Below are 21,134 nucleotides of genomic sequence, written 5' to 3' on the forward strand. Positions count from 1 at the left end.
AATACAGTGGTACCTTGGGTTACATACGCTTCAGGTTACATACGCTTCAGGTTACACACTCCACTAACCCAGAAATAGTGCTTCAGATTAAGAACTTTGCATCAGGATAAGAACAGAAATCGGGCTCCGGTGGCGCGGCAGCAGCAGGAAGCCCCATTAGCTAAAGTGGTGCTTCAGGTTAAGAACAGTTTCAGGTTAAGAACGGACCTCCGGAATGAATTAAGTACTTAACCTGAGGTACCACTGTATAATAAAAGTACGGTAGTCATAACAATAAGCACATCAAGAAGCACACAACCAAATTGAACAATTTCCACATAAATAATAAGATCTAAAATAAAGATGCCAAAGATTATTTTAGTAACATCAACAACCCCGCCCCACCCACTCCTCCCCCCAACAATTAAAAAAAAATCTAACCAACACATCAGCCCAATAGTTTGTTCTGCAGCCTCGTCTTTTGTAGCTGGAGTCAGTCAGGGCCCTCCTCTCCCAGGCCAGGTGGGCAAAAGGCCTGCAGGGCAGGAAGCAGGTCCTCCAGGACTCACAGCCAAGATGGTATTGCCAATTGAACTCAAGGGGTCTTATGTTTATGTAGGGATATCTAGGATTGTGCTGTTAGTAATTTTCACTGTCTACAACACCCATGTAGACAAGGTGGCTATGGCAACAATCTCAATGTTCCTTAGGTCATGCGTCGGCAAACTAAGGTCCGCAGGCTGGATCAGGCCCAATTGCCTTCTGGATCCAGCCCGCAGACAGTCCGGGAATCGCCACGTGGATTGCCAGCACGCGCGTTCTTTCCCTCTCCCTCACACGGCGGTGGCGGCTCCTCCCTCCCTCCTCCTGGCTTCTCCCTGCCCTGCCTAGAGGAGGAAGGGGGCTGGGCTTTGTTGGTGCCAGCAGCAGCAGCAGCGCTCGAGCGGCCACCATTTTAAGCAGCCCCTCTCCGGAGCCCTTTCGCATGCCACTCATTGTCCCGCCGCCTCCACCAGCCCCTGCCGCTTGCAAGACACAGGTAAGCAGCCACCGGGGCTCGTGGTGCTCTTGCATCATTTCCCCCAAAAAATATAGTCCAGCCCCCCACAAGGTATGAGGGACAATGGACCAGCCCCCTGCTGAAAAGTTTGCTGACCCCTGCCATAGGGAGTGATCATCTGAAGGTGCTTCCATATGTTTTGTAGACTGCTTTTCAGCTTCCCCTAAAATTTCTTCCAAATTATTTGGAATGGTTGCACTGAAGCCAAAGTGAGAGGAACAGGGGCCTGAATCAGGGCCAAAGGGTGGAATAAGCTTTTATGAAAAGAGCCTTGTGCTATCTGGATTCCCGCCAGAGAGCTGGAGAGAAGATGAGACAGAATTCATACAGAAAAATAAGGCAGGCAAGAGGCCCCCTCAATCCATGTTTCACTGATGGTAGAGGAAATTAAAACCCTCTTTCCCCCCCCCCACCACATTACACTCACACACATACAGAAGCAGGAGCACTGTGTCAATCTAGCTGCTTTAATGATATTATGCTGCATTCTTCCCAAAGGAAGTCACTTGGTGCAATCCTAGGCATGGCTGCTCCGAATTAAGTTCCACCAAGTTCAGTGGGATTTACTTCCACGTATATGCGTATGGGGTTGGAGCCTCAGTGGCAGCACCAGAAAAAAATATATGGAGGGGTTCACAGACTGGGCAAAGTACAGCTGGAATAAGAGAATAGATTTCTTCCACATGTTAGTTTTCTGAAACAGAAATAATACATTTCACATTAATGCTCCCACCCCAACATACCTTCATTATAGTAAGTCCCATTATTGTTTTTTCATGGTGTTATCTTTCAAATTAGCACATTTCAGATTACAACCTTATTTTATTTTTTCACTTTGTGGTTCAGTTATAACTTGCATGTGAAAAGTTTTTGCTGTTGTTTTAATTGTACCCCGCCAATCTGACTGGCCACCAAGGGTTCAAGTAATCAAAGGGATGGGGTGGGGGGAGTTAATGTCAGAAAGGTTGGTTGCTCCTCCCTTCACTCTTCTCTAGAACCATTTATTAAGTGACTAGGAAAGCTTGTCACCCCCCTAGAAATATGTAAGGTGGCCAATCAAACATTGCCAGGTGTCAGAAGCCTTATGCTGTCATTATTGGGCCTGTGAACATACTGCTGATTTGGTCTGATTCATCATTCTGAAAACATTGCCTTGCATTTAGAAGCGCCAAGTCCTTAAGACTGTGAAGACTGGCTTGAAAGTGTGCGAGCAACTGATGATGAAATCTCAGGAAGGCAGGGGAAGTGGGAAAAGGCAAGCAAGACTAGCAGTAACATTTCCCCCTGCTGCATCCTACCTGCTTCTATTCATTTTTGGTGGCAAAACTGAAACTAGTGATAGGATGAAGTTTCTCAAATCGCTTTTGACTCATTTTTTGGGGGGGTGGCGGAGTTTGGGCCCCCAAAGGTAAGGTGGTGGGGAAAGCAAATTTCTTAAAGGATTCATAAAGGGCAGCTTTACCATTGCCAACAACGCAAGGGTGAGTTCTTCCTCTCCCCACTCCACCCCACCCCAAAAAAAATCATACAACACTCTCTAGCACCTTCAGGTTGTAGGGACAGTTGTCTTTCAAAGAAACTTTCCTCCCATTACTGCTCTGCTCAGTGAGCAGATCCTAGTGATCCTCAAGCTTCTGAGGATTCCGCTAGACACTTTTTGAAAGCCAGTGTACCAGATAGTTCCCTTTCCTTCATTCTCTTCCTTTGCTGATGCCTCTCCTTGCTCCGCCTCCCTGGGGAACGCCGGCTTCCCACACTGCGATCATTTCTGAGCACACACCTCTTTGTCATTCATTTCCCTCACTTTAAAGCTGCAGTGTTGCCTCTGCGCTGCCTGACTGACCCTACTAAATGGCAAATTTCACCGCTTGCCATGTATCCAAACGATCTAGGGCGGAAGAGCACGTCTTTGCTTTATGCTACATTTCCAGACATCATGTCTCATTAACATCTGTCTGGTTGAACAAAGCACTTCGCTCCACGGAATTGATGAAAGCCAGACAGGGGCTCCAGCAACGTCCTGAACCACAAACAGAAGAGGAAGCAGCCATGATGTGACACTGAGCTGAGGGCGCGTCTCTGGCTATTGATCTGCAGTGGCCTCTTTAAACTAAGCACTCCCGGTTCCTGCATACAGATTTATACATGAAGTGGAATCCACCTGTATGATATAATGACTTTGACATCTTGTCAACCCTCTCAGTTACCAAGTGTGCCACAAATGTAAAAATGTTATTTAAAATAAAGGCAGCTGCAGCTACATACCATTTATTTTTTTAGTTGTTTTTATAATAATAATAATTAAAAAAACACCCTACATCTTTCATAGGTGTCAGTACAAAACATATTATATATCTCATCATTTCTCCCTAACAAAATATTCAACCATTTTCCCAGGCCTTTTTTGTAAACTCATGCTGATCTGTTTTATAGAGTTGATGGTTTTAGTTCTTTTTTTTTTTAAGTATTCATTACTTAGTTGTGTTTTTAAGTTTATTGCAAGCAGTTCTGATAATGTTTTATTTGAATTATGAAGTAGGAATCTAAATAACAAATAAATAACTGTGCCAAGATTACATCAAATAGCTTTAAAGTGCTATTTAAAGTGCCCCCTTTTCCAAGGTATATTAACTCAGTTGTTTTTTTTAAAAAAAATAGTTTAATTTAATCTAGAAATAACAGGGCAATATGACAATCTCTAAAGAGTGACAAAAGTTACAGCTGAGTTGAAACAACTCACCCATGCTTGCATCCAGTCTTACCAAGTGCAACCATTGTAGCAGAGCTCACCATGTGTCCTACTTTACAAAGGGCAGGCCTCCATTTTAGAGGGCTGCGTCAGAGGACAATCCTCTCTTTGTAGGAGTCCTCTGGTTAGGGTTGTCCAGTCCAAGGCCAGTTTAAAGAATCAGAAGAAGGGAGACAAGGGCCTTGAATCTGCCTGTCAACAGACTGAAGAGAGAACATGGCACCTAGTCACAGTCTTCTCCACTCAGGGGAGAGGTAATCTACAGCAATCATTTCTAAATGTGCATTTTTATATATAAGTCACCTAATGCAGAACTGGTCCATTTTTATTGGTGGTGGATAAGTAGCCACCCCAATTGTGGCTCCTATTTTGGACACATCTCAAAATGTCCATCTGTTTATGGTGGTGAAATCCAGTGACATTATATGTGTTTACATGATCACACAGAGATCTCAGTATTCTCTGATTGATTGTCTTGGACCACTTGACTTTGTTCACTCCACAACACTGATAGGAACATAGGAAGCTGCTTTATACCGAGTCCTACTATTGGTCCATCTACCTTGGTATTGTCTACAGTAGCTGGTGTTGGCTCCTCCAAGGTTGCAGGGAAGGGACATTCCTAGCCCTGCCCAGAGATGCTGGGAGCTGACTGCCTGCAAATAAGTTGCTCTGCCACTGAGGTACGGCCCTTCCCCACGTAACTATGATAGTTGTCATCAGGTCACATCACAACACATTCAGCATGGAGTATTGTTGGCTGCTTATCCTCACAGGAAATTGTTTAGAGAAGTCATTGTCAGTCATGGAGTTCAGAGGTGATGGCAGCAGCCGTCCTTTGACACCAATTTGGCATTAGCTCCTCCGTGACCTCATCACCAACCATAGACAGATGCAGCCATGTTTGACGGGAAGGTGGATTTTAAGGGAACACTGGACATTTACCCTCTCCCCCCTTAAAAAGAGTAGAATCTTTGATTTGAAAGAGGAGACACAAAAAATACCATAGTACTAATAGAAATACATCATTTATCAAGATTATTCTTACTGGCATCTCTAGCTGAATATTTCCTCAAGCTAGCACTCTTCTGCATCTGGGGCTTTGAAAGGACAGTTAACTCACCACATGTTGCCTTTTGTATTTTCTTCTTCTCTTCTTCTTTGGAGTTCTTCAAAATGACTCCAGATCTCCTCCTGAATACATGAACCTGAAGTCCCGTTTGTTTGTTTCTTCCCACTGCTTTTCATCCCAAATGAGTTGGTTCAAAGGAAAAGATATCTTTGTTTATTCTCCAGGCCTTTTCCTTGCAAGGCAACATTTTTTTCTTCCACGGAATCACTTTAGGAGGAATACACACAAAGGGATGATGTGTCAGGACTCAAAATCCACATGGATTTTTCACGGGGAGGGGGGGAGCAGATGCAACTTATCTGAGGAATGTTCCACTTTGCAGGTGTCAATGTATCTGAGATCTTATCCTGATGTCTGTTCCTGATATCATGCTCCTTTAGGTTTTAAAAATAGCAAGGCAGGAGTAATATGCTGCCGATCACACCCATTAAAACATTAAAACAATATATACATATAATGTGAGGAGCAATCTTTTTATACATGCCACAAAGGCAACGTCCTCCCCACCACTGCCTGTAGCCTATTGGTTTCAATAGCCTTTCTCAGACACTTGTCAGGCTGCGTACCCGCCATATATTTAAAGTGCATTGAAAGCACATTTCCTCCCCAAATAATCCTGGGAACTGTAGTTTGCCCCTCACAGAGCTACAATTCCCAGAGTTTTCCGCATGCATATGCAGGCATACTCAGTTCCAGGATACATTCCATTCAGGCAAAACCACTCGAGGGTGCACAGTGGAGCCAGCTAGGGACATGATTTAATGATTTAGGAAGGAGCATGGTTTGAGGAGAAGCCAAAGGCTGGCTAGACAGGCCTGGGCCTGGCTCCTGCCAAAGAACAATGATAGATGTACTGTCTTGTCAGTAAGGAAGCCAAGTTTTAGTCTAGCAAAGTGACAGCATATAATCAGCAACGGGAGAAGAGCAGAAATTAGTCCAGTCACCCGAGGAGCCCATAATGAAGGAAGAATCAAGCCAACTCCAAAGAGGGGCTTCAGGGTTCCTGAAATGTTTATCAGGGAGAAGGCCTGGGCTCAGGATTCTGGGATAAGAAGCAGCAATCTAAGACCGCACATGAGCATGAAATTGTTCCAACAGTTGGCCCTGCCTACCCACCCATCCACCCGTCTGCCTGCCTATCTGCCTGCCTGTGTTTAAATGCTGGGCTCCATTTTCACTTCTATGATAATTTTTTTGAAGACATTACTTGAGAGCCCTTTTCAGGACAAAGACCAAGACACCAGAATGGTTGTTTTGGGACCCATTAGGAATCCTGTGTTAAACTTTTGGATGTGAATGTGTTATGTCCTCAATATTTTCTGGAGCAACCTTCAAAGTTGTCTGATTCTGTAACTTTGAGGTTGCCTTTCCATTGACAGGCCTTTTGAAACAATGACTGGTACAGCAGGTGAGAGGAAATGATGCATGCTATACTTAGAATAAAAGTATTAATTTTTATACTTTTTAAGAAGTATGGTATTTTACTCTGCCAGGCTTATGCAGAAATTGAGAAAGAATTTTATGTGATAGTTTGCTATCTCTCCTGTTTATTTTTTACATGGTTTCTATTATAAATATGTATAGTTGAAAAATGCTTTGCGTTTTTTAATGAAATTGTGGTATTTTTATAAATGCATGAATATTTGTCCAGAGACCTCAGGATGGGATTAAAAACTAGATCCATGCCTTAAAAAATGAAGCATCGTGGATAATTTTCTCATCTTTAGTTGACAGTGATGGTAGATAATGAAGACTCAGGGAGTTAAACACTGTGAGTAAAAGCCTGGTGATGTCCTTGTGCTCACAGAAAGGTTTTTGATGGAGCAGAATCTTCCATTAAGTGGGGCAGGGCATGGGCCCTACCTGAAAGAAATTGCTCCCAAAAAATTCAGGGACCCTCTAGGCCACTGTGGATGCAGGAGCAGGGCAAGGGGAAATAGATGAATCTTATGGTTCAGGGACATCCAACTCCCAAGAGACTGCAATCTGCTCCCAGAATTAAAAAACTGGCAGTGATCTACCCATGGGGGAGGACCCAAAGTTGTTGAGCTTTTTTAGGGGGGCAGGGCAAAGCTGTTGAGCTAATTTTAGGGGGGGTGGCACCAAAGTTCTTGAGCTTCTTTGGGGGGGGCATAAATCGCTCACCAAACAATAAACTGGGCAGCAATAGCCCCGTCTTCCATTTTTGCAATCGTGCGCAAATGAAGGACAGAGCGAGGGGGCGGGGCAGATATCACCCGGGATCCACCTGTCAATCATGGTCAAGCGGTTGAACATCCCTGTTATAGCTCAATTCTTTTAGCAAAGGCATCCACTAAAACCATTAGCCTGAGGGCACCGAGTAGATTCTACTTCTTCATTTGAGAATTGCTAAATTAGCATAATGATAAATAAGGTGTTCGGGTTTTTTGTTTTTTAAAGGTCTCAAACGTTTTGCTAGCCATTTTCCAATGGAAAAATATTTGTTGAGTTCAACTAGGGGAGGGGGAGAGAATTGCACTGAAGAGAGAATTTTGAACTGATATCATAATACAGTAATGGAAAAAGGGGAAAGGGATAAGATAAAATTGGCCTGCTAAACTCACTATTATATCATTATTTTCACATACTAATAGATCGTCAGTGCAGCAAATTTAGTGTTGTGTATCTAGCACGACGTTCCTGTCCATCATAGCTATGTGTGCACCGTAGCTTAACATACAACAGACCTGCTAGGAGCCATGTTGCTTCTGATTTCTCTTTCCTTTCTTCCCCAGGGATGACGTGTCAAGCCCGAAGTTCTTATGTTACCAGTGAGATCCTGTGGGGTTACCGTTTTACACCTGTTCTCACGCTAGAGGACGGATTTTATGAAGTTGATTACAATAGCTTTCATGATACATATGAGACCAATACACCATCTTATAGTGCCAAAGAACTGGCAGAGATGGCCAGCCGTGCAGAATTACCCCTCACTTGGTCTGTGTCCAGCCAATTAGACCAGCGTGCCGAAATGGATACTGAAGAGGAGACCAAGAACCACGAAGAACAAACTGAAAGGAATGGTGATGTGGCCAACTTAGAGAACGAGTCCAAAGTTTAGAACTTAACAGTGGGGACAGAGAACCACTAATCTTCCTTTAAAAGGGGAAAGAGGGAGGACCGATTAAGGTGTGACAAGCCTCCCTGCCCGTAAGGCAAGCAAAGATTTGGGTTAAAGCTGCAATATCCCTGCAATGTTGCCATGTAATCTCTTATCCTTGTTCTATTTTTTCAGCTGGAGAGCTCAGTGTTCACACATGCAGGTGTGTGGTTTGGGGCTGGTTTCTAAGATAAAGGGCAGAAGTTTGTTAACCTGGGCCAAAAGCAAAACACAGTGACTGTAAGTGAAGTCCATTCACGTCCTGAGCTTTAACTCCAGTTTTTATATACTGTATTCTAAGACAGTTTTGAATGAGATGCCTGCATTACAGCTTTTAGACCCAAGGAGGTGAAGAGAAAGGTCTGAAATTCAATGAGATACTGTACATATGCCTTATGTATTTTCTTTCTCTTTCAGTTTAGTAATAAACCCAGCATGTACAAAAGTACTGTAGTAAAGAACCTCTAAATAATGTACATACGTGTGTAATTAATGTAGGTTTAGAGATATAATTTAGAAAATAATGGGATGCAAAAAAAACAAAAACCCAACCGCCTATCATGAGGAAGGCAGTTCTCTTCTAACCCCAGACGTTTATTAGAGTTTGGCACCCATTTATAACTGCCCCATGAATGCATGTCTATTTCCTCATTGTACCAGACTGGCAGCTGTTTAGAGTACCTCACTGTTTTCTTAAGCGATGATTTAGCTGACTCTAAAAAGCCATAGGTCTGGGGTGGGGGGATAAGGGCAGAAAAATTACAACACGATTCCTGATAAACTGTGAAACTGTTTACAAAACAATCGTTTTCTTTGTAATGTTATATGGTTAAAAAAAAAACCACTTCTGGTTACTTGGGCAGGACAGGTAGAATTTAACTGTGGCAGGTTCTTGTCCAAGGCAAGGATTCCTTTTGTATGACATTTGTCTAGCAGAGATTTTGTGTCGGGCTATTAACCCTTTAAGTGCAATACTTTGGGAAACTTTGGTTTTCAAAACCATTCAGCTAAAAAAAACAAAAAACACCTGTGTAATTTGCTATATCTATAGCTATATAACCTATATAAGCCATGAAAAGTTTTGAATGTTATACCATAGTTCAGCAGAGAACATTTCCAGCTGATGTTCTGTCTGAAAAAAACAACTGGACTTCAGCTGGATTTCATTATTGTAATAGGTACTTCATATGTCTTGAATACTCCCTGCAAAGATCTGCCAGCATGTCAGCCTTGCACATGTGTCGTTTCTGTGATGTCAATGAGCACAATCTGTAGGCCTCATTCTGCCATCTTTACTTATAATGAGTAGTGCCTTAAGTGCTTTCCAGTGTTACATTCTCCCAGTGGTTGACAACTGCAAATGAGTAGATACAACAGCTATACAGCATCCCTGACCCAACTGCCACCAGTTCATGCATTCAAAGCTGAATTATCTCCTGAGGAAATAGGTTTGGGATTGTTTTGGTCCTCATCACTTACTTACTTACTTACTTACTTACTTACTTACTTACTTATTTGCTGCCCATCTGACTGGTTTGCCCCAGCCACACTGGGCAATTCCCAACAAAAAACGAGTAAAAACACCAGTGTAAGGCATAGCAAGCAGTATCATACAGTACTGTGTTCATCTTCATGGCTCAGATCAGCATTTTAGCTATGACAAAAACAAAACAACAAAACAGAAGAGGTCTTTATTCTGTTCCCATAGTATTTTCTTGAAGAAGAAAAATTTGCAAAGATTTTCCACCAAAAAGCTTTCAGGCTATCATGTAGGGAACAGACCTAATAAAATGTTTAGCTACTTATCCATGGATTCATGGCTAAGAGAGCAATCCACTGTGGCAAGCCATTAATATACTACCAGATAAGAACATTGTAACATAGACAGAGACATTGATTTAATCATTGGGCAGCCCTACCCCCAAAGTTCTTTATTATTGTTTGGTCATTAAGAAAACTTACCAAGTACTAGCTTGGCACCCAAATCCCAATTAAATATGGATAGCCATAGCATCACACACCAACATTATCAGAACGGCATGTTCAGGAAACTACTTCAAACATTTACATGGCAGGTGTGTTACATCAATCCATATGTATGTCAGGTGGAATTAGCCTTTTACATTTATTATTCATTAATGCATTAATACTAATCCTATTCTAACCATTTATGCCTTGCCCTCACCATAAGTAGACCTTGAGTACTGCAGGGTGGCTGCGCATTTTTGCATGACAACTTAACGGCCAGGTCCACACATCACAGTAAACCATAGTCTGAACCAAACAACGACTTACCATGAATAAGTAGTGTGGCGGTGTGTGCCAAGTAAATCACACCTCTCTGTTCCTCACTTTGCCAAGCCAGGATGAGGCCAACCCTAGCGCTGGCTTAGTACTGCATGAGAACCATCACTAGTGGTTTGCTTCTCTTCAAACCAATCAAGAAGGCAAAATTTGTTCTTGGCAGTTCTTGACTCACTACTTGTGATTTGTTTGAACAACGGACCAGTCCTGCTTCAAGTATAATGCTAAACTAGACATATACCGTATTTTTCGTCCCATAGGACGCTCCGTCCCATAGGACGCACCTACTTTTTGGGGGGGGAAATAAAGGAAAAAAATTTTTCCTTTATTTCCCCCCCAAAACCAGGTCGGGGAACAGTGGGATGGCAGCGCTGCGCCTCCCCGCTGTCCCCCGAGCTTGTGGGGCTGGCCGATGTCTGCCCGGCGCGAGGGGCGCTCTGCTTCAGGGCGCCCCGCACGTCAGACGGCAGGCTCCCCACGCTGCGGATGTCTGCCCGGCGCAAGGGGCACTCTGCTTCAGGGCGCCCCACGCGCCGGGCGGCAGGCTGCCGACACCTGCGCGAAGCACGGGGCGTCCTCCGGAGGGCACCCCGTGCTCCGCGCTGCAGGCTGCCGCCAGCAAACCTTGCGGACCGGGGGGGAGTTCCCCCGGCACGCAAGGCTTGCGGACACCTGCGTGAAGCATGGGGCGTCCTCCGGAGGACGCCCCGTGCTCCGCGCTGCAGGCTGCCGCCTGCAAGCCTTGCGCACCCGGGGGAACTCCCCCCGGGCGCGCAAGGCTTGCGGATAGCTTCCTGGAGCGACGCCTCTCGCTCTCCAGGCTTCAGCGAAAGCCTGCATTCGCCCCATAGGACGCACACACATTTCCCCTTCATTTTTGGAGGGGTAAAAGTGCGTCCTACAGGGCGAAAAATACGGTAGTTCGTTCCCCTCCCAGCTCGGTGGGGTGGGCACAGGATAGCAGCAATGTAAACACACTGCTCATTCACTGTAAGCCATGGTTTGTTTCAGACCATGGTGTATCATGATCTATGAATGGGACTAAAGCAGCATTTGCTAATGGTCATGTCTGCTGGTGGCATAATGGAACATTGACATAACTTGCTGCATGGTACACATTTAGTTGCTAAGACAGTGAGACTAGGATAGATTTTTGTCGAGGATAGATTACAGCTCCCAAAGGAACCCACATTGTGTAATTTGTGCATGTGGACATCTCTCTGTAGAAATAAAGTAGTGCAATTCAAATCAAAACCATTTATCCTGAACTGACTCTGTTGAATTTGGTAGCATCCAGAGTATATTACTGCTCAGTCAGAGTAAGGTTGGCAGAAGGTTGGCAGTGAAAATAGAGGACAATGGTTGTAACTCTGTAGTAAGCCCTTTCAAACAAAACAAACAAACTACAGCCTTGATTTTGTGCTTATGCCTGCCTAATCTGAAAATTTAAAGTACATTGAGAAGAAGTTCAATTATTTTTTGTATGAAAATATATATAATCATGTTTTAAAATACATGACTCAGGAGAAATCTAGTAGGCAGGTAGAAATTTTGCACTGTGATAGACTTTTCACATTTAGTTTGCATCAATGTGCTGATTTTCTCTTAATGCCATTCCAGGTATTTAAGTTTTATGGAGTTAAGACAAATTTGTCATTTTCACTTCCTAGGAGCTGTGTTCACTTCTAGTCGAAGATGTTGTGCCACTGAGCTGGATTGATGAAACCAGCTGCACTTATGCTTATTAGAATTGGAAAAATATTTCCTGGTCACTTGCACAAAAGAAGTGACCTCCATATGGTTTTCACTGCCCTGGCCATTCCCCAAAAGGTGTGGGTGTGTGGGTGTGTCAGGTTGACAAGTTTCACAAGGAAGATATAGAATTGTTACTTCCTTTCATTTCCACTTTTGGAAGCTAGTTTCATTGTAGATAATGTTAATATGTAGTCATAAGTCCTATGTATGCCGTCACCATGTTGGAATGTGCCAGTTATTTATGTTTATATAGCTCACCCAGATCCCAACACAACTCTAGTAGCACTTTGCTATGTGCAACCTGGAGCCCCAGGTGGAGGTATATATCCCAGGTGATGCATCCATGTTGGGTTCAATGGAATAGATGAACATCCCAATCACAGCCACAGCCACACACCTTGTGGGTCTCCCTGTCTGGATGAAGCACCTGTCTATAATGCTGAGTTTGCATGACAGAAGAAATTACTGGCTAAGTTCACATAAACTATCTACCTTGGTAGCTCATCCAGTAGAGCATGAGACTCTTAGTCTCAAGGTTGTGGGTTCAAGCCCCACGTTGGGCCAAAGATTCCTGCATTGCAGGGGGTTGGACTAGATGACCCTTCCAACTCTACAATTCTATAATTCTATGAAACCACCCTGTGGACTTTTGATGAAGAATGGTATAGAAATTTAATTATTAGAATAATAATAATAATAATAATAATAATAGGATTGTTATAGCCACCGCCATGCCCCCAAACTATGGGGAGAGGGCCCAGAGCACGGGTCACAAACTTTTTCAGCAGGGGGCCGGTCCACTGTTCCTCAGACCAGGTGGGGCGGACTATATTGGGGGGGGATTAACAAATTCCTATGCCCCACAAATAACCCAGAGATGCATTTTAAATAAAAGGATACATTCTACTCATGTAAAAACACGCTGATTCCTGGACTGTCCGCAGGCCAGATTTAGAAGGCGATTGGGCCGGATCCAGCCCCCGGGCCTTAGTTTGCCTACCCATGGCCCAGAGTGTAGAAAAAGAGGACTATTTTTGTTTATCTTAAATATTTTTGACAAGGGTGGCTTGGTTTAGCCCTCTCCTTCCAGTCACAACTCTGAGGACTAAGAGTGACATTTCCATAAATTTTTGTGATGGTGCATTAACATACATCAGAGTTAGCCTTATAACAGAGAATCTACAGGAGAAAGAACTGTGGAAAGCTCCAACAAGGTTCTACTAAAGATCCAACTTACTCTACTAATGAGAATGCATGAGAAAGAATTTTTTAAAAAAAAACACACACACCAAAAAAGTGAGCTTATTTGGGAAAAGAAGCTTTTTGCTCTTCTGATTTTGGGGTCCTTTCTGAAATCAACTGTGGCAGGTTTAGTAAGGTTTGTTTTGTTTGAAAAAAAGATTAAAAGTGTGCCATATGAAAATTTGGTCTGCAGGTCCTCTTAGAGCTTTCTTTGCAACCTTTAGCACATAAAGTGAAGCTGCATCATACTGACACATGCATGTGTAAGCTGTAATGTTGTGAGTAGGGCACAAAGCTTAAAAGTCTCTCTCAAATTGTCTCTGTTATTATCAATGACGCATCCAATGTAAAGTTTACGGAATCTCGTTTTTGTAATATAAGCTTAAAACTCAAAGCTTCCGATGCTTTCAACGGGGAGGCATCACCAAAATTTTGTACTAAGAATGTCCCACACACTTCTATTTTTCTACAATGACTGATTAAGAAGTTTAACAATGTATTTTGTGTCAATTATTTCCACTGAAATGTTGAAAAGCAGAGAAGAATGGAATGCTGTTAATTAACAATGGATTTTCAAAGCCAATCAACAATGAGTAGTGTTTTTCATTCTTTCAGTACATACATACATACTGATCCAGAAATTTGTCGTAATTAATTTACTTTTATGTTCTTTATTTAAGTATTTATATTCTGCCTCTTGGCCCCACATCTTCCCTCACACAAGGGGCTCACAGCATAAATGAAAAGCAATATACAATTCCCCCCCCAAAAAAAACAAGCTAAAAACCAGAAACCAGATATTAAAATCACATAAATGGAGGGGGAGAGAATTAATCCATACCAAAGTGTGGGAGAACAAAAAGTGTTTGGCAGTCTTTGGTTATTAAATAACGGGGTGGATTTTCTGACCAATAACACTTGTGGGATCTTATGTTTAATAGGGATGACTACACCATCTAAGGCAGCAATCCTGTACATCTTTATTGGGAGTAAATCCTATTGAGCACAGTGGGACTTACTTCTAAGTCAACATACACTGCCTTGTACCAATAGACAAATTTTCAGAAGCATATAGACGTGCTTTTCATATGCAGCTGCTAAAATGTATGCCTCAAGTTCCAGCTGAAATTCCTATATGTGTATTTCCTGTATATTTCCGTTTCCCTGCCTCAAATCATCTTCCACAATTTTAGAAGCAAAAGGGCAATTCATGTGCCGCAAGGTGCAATTCACTGTGTACCACTACTGTGCAGCTTTCATTTCAGTGTTGCTTCGTACAGACCCTTTCTAGAGAAAAGCATCTTCATCACACTTGAATGGAACATGTGCAGGTTTTCATCTTTCTGTGGCCCCTAGTGGAATAAAAACCATCAAGGGAAGCTTGCTGTTGATTTTAATGGAACCAGAATTACATTAACTGTCGTTAATGCCCACCATTAATTTCATGTTCTATAGTTAATTAAGCTCTGGCCATGAGCAAAAAAAAGTTACATCAGTACTAAAACTAATCCCTAAATGATCTTGATCAATAGTGTTGCAAAGATTTATGCATGTAAATAACTTACCCACTTAGAGCATGAAAACCACTTGCATAAATCAAGTCCCACCTGGGCTTAAATGCATGCAGGTTTAGGATTTTTCTCAATACATACCAATGATCTGGAAGGTTCACTGGTGCCCTCTACAAACAAAACTCAGTACTACAGGAGCCAAATTTCTGGCTTCAATGCATATGTTATTGCTGCTTAGTGAAGTTCTTACTTAAATATGTCATTAATTACTTTTAACATGTAACCAATTTGTCTGACACTCAAAAGAACAGAATCTTAATTTAACTGAAGTTCAGTGAAATTCATTTTTGAATGGTGCAGTTGGCTCTGAGGGTCTCCAATTGTTTCCTTTTGGGAATTGTTATCTTTCCTTTCTTTTATTTTTAAAAAGCCAGTTGCTCATACACTTTGGTCACAGTCCACCAGAAACATTCACTTAGAGCCCTGGAATAGCTCCATTTTCGTTTCCAGAGGCCAGGCACTAGAGAATGCCTTCATGGACTGCACCCTATTTGGTTTGGTCCATTTCTAGGAAAGTTTGCGTTGTGTATTTGATGTCATTTCCAACAATTCTCATAACTAAAATTCAGGAATTGTAGATGTCTCACACCATCATTTCATGCATAAATATTCAGGTTGAGAAGCAAACTAGCAAGTTCAAGAAAGGGTTTCTGTTGTTCAGTTTAAATCATTCTGTTTAATGCCCCTGTTTAATGCCACTTAAATTCCTTCTTAAGAAGATACTTTGTTGTTGTTTAGTCGTTTAGTCGTGTCCGACTCTTCGTGACCCCATGGAGCAGAGCATGCCGGGCACTCCTGTGTTCTGAAGATACTTTAAATCACCCTTATTTTGCAGATCCAGTTTCCTTTTCACTTCACAAGCACAACAGGAGCAAAACAGTACCCTAAACTGCTGCATCCCTGTGGATTTCTGCATACGTTTACTTATTTACAACCTATACTGATATGCAGTTTGCAACAGCCATTCTGATAACTCAGGCTGCATGTCAAACTCCACTTACCTCAAGTCAGTATGACACTTCTGAGTATACATGGCTATGATTATGCTGTTCCTAACTATCTGATGAAGAAGAAAAAAATACATAAGGAAATAACACATTGTCTTGTCATTTCAATATCCCCACTATATGGAAGAAAAGTGAAAACACAGATTCAGATATGTATTGTATTATTTTTCTCATGACATGGTCAGCATTATTCACCACCCCTTTTTCAACAGATGCTGCCTTTACATCAGGATGGAGAACCTGTGCCCAGTAAGCCAGATGGCACACTGCCTCAGCAACCTCAGTCTGCCATCAGCCAGCCCTCAGCTGCCTTCCTTCTTACCTGCACTCAGTCCACAGCATGGCAATGCCTGTCACCTTCCTCCTCTTTAACCTCACAAGGTTGCCTTTGTAGAACTCATCAGGGTGAAGGATCATTGGCTCTGGCCATAGGTGCCAATTCCCTGGGACCCTGGGTGCCCCAGCACCCACAGAATTCCCCATGAAGGGTCCCGTGCACCCACAAATTCTGATGCCAGGGCCATGCACCTACGGCCCCAGGCATCCATGGTCAAGCTGGCACTTCTGACTCTGGCTCTATCTACTGTTGGCCTGTCTGCCACCCTGCTAGCCTCAATGGAATTAACAATGTCTGCTGTGATACCCCATAGCAGACAATGAAAGATGAAGGTCCAGGGAACTGACAGGCCTCTGGGCTGGGAACACAGAGACTGCTCCCTATCTTCAGGAACCCTCAATATATTAATTATAAGTAAGGGCTCTGGCACTGTAGTCCCAAGTCACTGATGAAAAGTTTTTCCAATATATTTACAAGTGTTTGTTTTTTTCTAATTCTTTGTTGCTCCAAGTGTTTTTCCTCTTGCAGATATTAACAGGATGTAAAGCTATTATATTTATCTCTATAGCACAAGTCAGTTCCTCAATTGAGGCCTGAATTTCCTAGTTTTTTAAAAACATTTGCCACAGAGACTTTGAGAGATATTATTCAGATTGCAAAGTGTTGGTTGCAAGGAAAAATTTAAAATCATAAAACATGCAGCAAAGTAAAGTATGGAAATATAGTCTGTTAGGCCTTTTAAATATGCACTTGTGAGCTTCTTCCAGAGTTACCCTCTTCCCTTAACATAGAAAAAGACCAGATGTTTAGTAAGTAAAAAATGGTTTACTTACAACCTCTCCAAAGGTCAGATTCATGTGCTTTTCCATATAGCAGTCAGAAAACACAGGCAGTAAAACTTGGCTTAGTTACAATAAAGTTCCTAAATTATTGGCATAGGAACTCAGGGGAGGCTGGCTAGAGCCATGCAGTCTGAACTGGGGCAACCAGCTCAGACCTTCTCACATTGAGCTTCTCAGGTAGACTAAGAGGCGAACAATAAGCTTGATTACCTTCCTCCCAAGGTGAGGGGAATCGATCTTCATGCATTAATTAGACTTAAGCATGTTGGTTATATGAAGCTTGTTATCCCACACAAAGGAGGACAAACCTTTTAAAATAAAGTCCAATCTACTATAGTAGAGCAGTTGACCAATTTTCAAAAAAAAAAAAAATATTTGTCCAATTACCAAGTTTTCAATGACCAAATAACCACTTTTTTAAAACTAGATGAGCCTAGGGGTCCCTTCCAACTCTACAATTCTATGATTCACATACATTTAGATTCTACAGCACCTTGATGAAACTGTTTCCCAGTTATTCTTAAGTATAAAAATCTCAGCCTTAAAAAAATTGCCCTGCAATTTGTCACAATCCAGCCAAAGCTGGATTACAAATTCTTGTTGAAAGCAGTGGAATGGAACAGAACTTAGTCACACTCCCAAATAAAGATGCAAAGGATAGTATAGTAAGCCAACCACCACCACCACCCCGCAAAAAAACCCAGTTACTCAAGCCCCAATGAACCCAGGGTCAGTTACTCTCTCACAATGACAATTAGGATTGCAACCCTACTTCAGATTTGTGAAGCAGGCAATCTATTGACACCCTCTGAGTTCAACTGAGTCTTCATGGAAGAGGAACAGGAAGTGCAATGGTTCTGTTCTCCCAGCCAGCTGGTGTTCTTCAATTATGAATTTAAAACACATTAATGTATTAATGCTGGCAGAGCCAAGGGACATATTCAAGCTTGTCTGCAGTAATTTCAGTGCTCAAGTCCCTTTCACAGGGCACTGATGCGGCTAGGAATTTTGTCACACACTCCATATTAAACCTCACCTTTTGGAGCACCAAGAGAAGTGCGCAGAGCTCCCCATGCATTTTAGAACCTCAGAAAAATGGGGTTTAAAAACATGCAGGAAACATTCAAAGGTACAGAAGCATCCCCACTTCACACATGGAGAGCACCTCCTAGGATGATAAGGGAGGGTGGAGTTGGCATGCTTGAGCAAACACCACCACTACCCTGAATGATTTCTGTGCCTGGTGAAAGGATGCTTCTACAGAGCTAGAATGAGGTGGCTACTTTTGGCAGTGGGTGTTGGCAGGGGCGGAGGAAGGGGTGTGTGCTGGGTGCAGGCCGCCCTGGGTGTCACCACTGAGGGGGGTGACAAAATCAGTGGCGTAGCGTGGGGGGTGCAGGGGGGGCCGGCCGCACCGGGCGCAACATCTGGGGGTTAGGGTTAGGGGGCGCAAATCCACAGGTTAGGGGGCGCAAATTACTTGCCTTGCCCCGGGTGCTGACAACCCACGCTACGCCACTGGACAAAATGCTGGGCGGCACTCACCGTGGGGCCTGCAGCGCGCCCGAGTCACGTGTCTCTCCTGGGAGAGACATAGTGGTTTGGACGTGCGCAGGCTCCCCACTGCCCAAATGGTCAGCCCGCTGCCTCCTACCCAGCTGTAGGGAGGCTGAGTGGGAGGAGGCAGGCAGACTCTGGAGGCCCTGTGGTGTGCCCACCCCTATGGACGACTCACCCCACCCCCAGGTGCGCTGCCCCAGGCACCCAAGCAGCTTCCTCCACCGCTGGGTGTTGGGACAGCCCTCATATAATATATCAAAGAAACAGGGGGCCCCAAATGCCAGTAAGTGATTATGCTTTAGTGGAGTGTGTGTGTGTGTGTGTGTGTCTGTCTATCTATCTATCTATCTGTTTTGAAATAAACAGGAGAATATGAAGGAAGTGAGCATTTGTACTACAAACAAGTGGATTTTAAGAAAACCATTATTGCCTCTTGCTAACCTTCAGGTGGCTATGTTGCCTTTTTTTATTTGTTTTGAGCAGAAATATTACATTTTTGTTTGTTAAAACTTGTCCCTTGAAATACTTGGAACAATATTTCTTAATAAAGTTGAAGGAGAATTATGGCCAAATTACAGTGCAGATTACTAAAATCCTGTAAAAGGAGTCAAACTCCCATGCATGCTTGTCCATGCAAAGCTAAACAGGAAAATGCATTTCTAATTTGGGAGATGGCAAGAAAACACAAGTCGGTCTTGTTGAACTAAGTAAATTCATTGGAAGTATTAACTGTAGGTGCATCAATGACAGAGGTTTACTGTGATATCAGGGCAATTCACACACTTTTTCTTTTTTTCTTTTTTGCAGCATCCACACAACATTGCTCAGTATTTATCCACAGTCACTACTAGAATGGAAGCTCATTCGTGTTTTTTGTTTAGTTTTTTTCTGGGTGGTTTGTCATGTTTGTGGTGGCAATTTTCTCTGGGGGGGCCTCTGTCACCACATATCAATGTTTGATTCTTCCTTACCTGAGCACAACCAAGCTACAGTGGTACCTCGGGTTACATACGCTTCAGGTTACAGACTCCGCTAACCCAGAAATAGTACCTCAGCTTAAGAACTTTGCTAATGCATAAGCACCACTTTAGCTAATGAGGCCTCCTGCTGCCGCCGCGCCATCCTGAAGCAAAGTTCTTAACCTGAAGCACTATTTTTGGGTTAGTGGAGTCTGTAACCTGAAGCGTATGTAACCTGAAGCGTATGTAACCTGAAGCGTACGTAACCTGAGGTACGACTGCATATGGGTTCCTTGTGAGAAAAAGGTTAGACATGAAGAGAAATGCAGCAGGCTATAGTAGAAAAAGTTATGACAAAAGCTTAAATTTACCTGAGAGGAAGTCCTGTTGGTTTTAGTGAGATGAATTTCCCTGTTAATATGATCAGAGTACAAACCCCATTGAAATCAATGTGACTTAAGGTAAGCCTTTACTTTCTTCCTTAGATTTCCATAAGACTCAGTCACACCTAACCTTTTCTGGCTTCTTTCTATTAAAAATGATCTCAAAAATGATATAAACACTAAGATACTAGGAACTAGAACCTGAACATGGAGTTTGATTGCATCTGTAGTCAGTTAAACCACTTGAGGTTTCATCAGAATTAAGCAATTCACAATAATAAATTTTGTGAAATAAAATTAATGGCTTAGCATTACCTCTGAAGGCAGTCTATGTGAACCAGTGCTTGTTGATGGATTGCACAAACTGTAATCTTCAATTCCAAAATTCAGTTGTGGGCCCAACTAGACACGGTGTGGGAGACATATAATATATTCCCCAACATTTTCCTTTAAAAAACATTTATACATCCCCAGGAGACCCCAAATTTAATCAGAGCAGCAGCTAAAGAGCAAGGAGATGTTTAACCCTTTCTCTGTAGGATGTTTGCTCGCTAAAAATCCAGTACATATTGCTAATACCTTACATGTTAAAAAAAAAATCCCTGCTGCCCCTTATATTAGATGATGGAAATTTTGTATATTTGCAGATTTGAATATTGGCTTTTGCATTATTATGCAAACCAAGGCAAAGGTACTGCAGTGCTGTAAGTGATTCAGTCCTGTTCTGGAAACAGAAATTGAACATATTTTGACATGTACTCATAATGCTGTCAGTAACTTTTCTAACATCCTTCCTCTTTTATAAGAGAGAACTAGATACATTTATACCACCCGTTATTAGTAAAAGTCTATCATTCTGCCTGCCACTGTGATCAGCACTCACATAAACCTCTATGCATGCACACACATTGGCTGGATCCTGAGTTGTTCCATTAGCAGAAGGGCTCTCTCTGTTAATGGAAGGGACCCCTGTCCTGTGGAAACATCTGATGGTGAAAGGCAAGATGGAGGCAATCTCCACCATGCCCCCATGTTCTCTCACAGGTCCCAGAGCCAGCTCCCGTGCTGTTCTGTAGGGTAACCCCATAATCTGAAGACATTCAGGGATTGTAGTAGCCTACAGTGGGAAAGAG

General features: G+C 42.8%; 1 protein-coding gene and 1 long non-coding RNA gene across 4 annotated transcripts in view; one reads left to right on the top strand and one right to left on the bottom strand.

Moving 5' to 3' along the window:
• Window positions 1–10,352, top strand: part of KCNJ6 (potassium inwardly rectifying channel subfamily J member 6) — a 102,233-nt gene extending 91,881 nt beyond the window's left edge. For all 3 annotated transcript variants that reach the window (XM_083608793.1, XM_083608794.1, XM_083608795.1), the window contains one exon: window positions 7,677–10,352. In XM_083608793.1, the coding sequence (XP_083464919.1) occupies window positions 7,677–8,002 (326 nt within the window). In that variant the 3' untranslated portion in view covers window positions 8,003–10,352. The remainder of the gene's footprint in view (window positions 1–7,676) is intronic.
• Window positions 1–18,568, bottom strand: part of LOC310760414 — a 234,572-nt gene extending 216,004 nt beyond the window's left edge. The window contains exon 1 of the long non-coding RNA XR_014546957.1: window positions 18,515–18,568. This is a non-coding gene — a long non-coding RNA (uncharacterized lncRNA). The remainder of the gene's footprint in view (window positions 1–18,514) is intronic.
• Window positions 18,569–21,134: the final 2,566 nt, after the last annotated feature.

This window comes from Podarcis filfolensis, assembly GCF_964270895.1.
Source record: "Podarcis filfolensis genome assembly, chromosome: 4".
NCBI lineage: Eukaryota > Metazoa > Chordata > Lepidosauria > Squamata > Lacertidae > Podarcis > Podarcis filfolensis.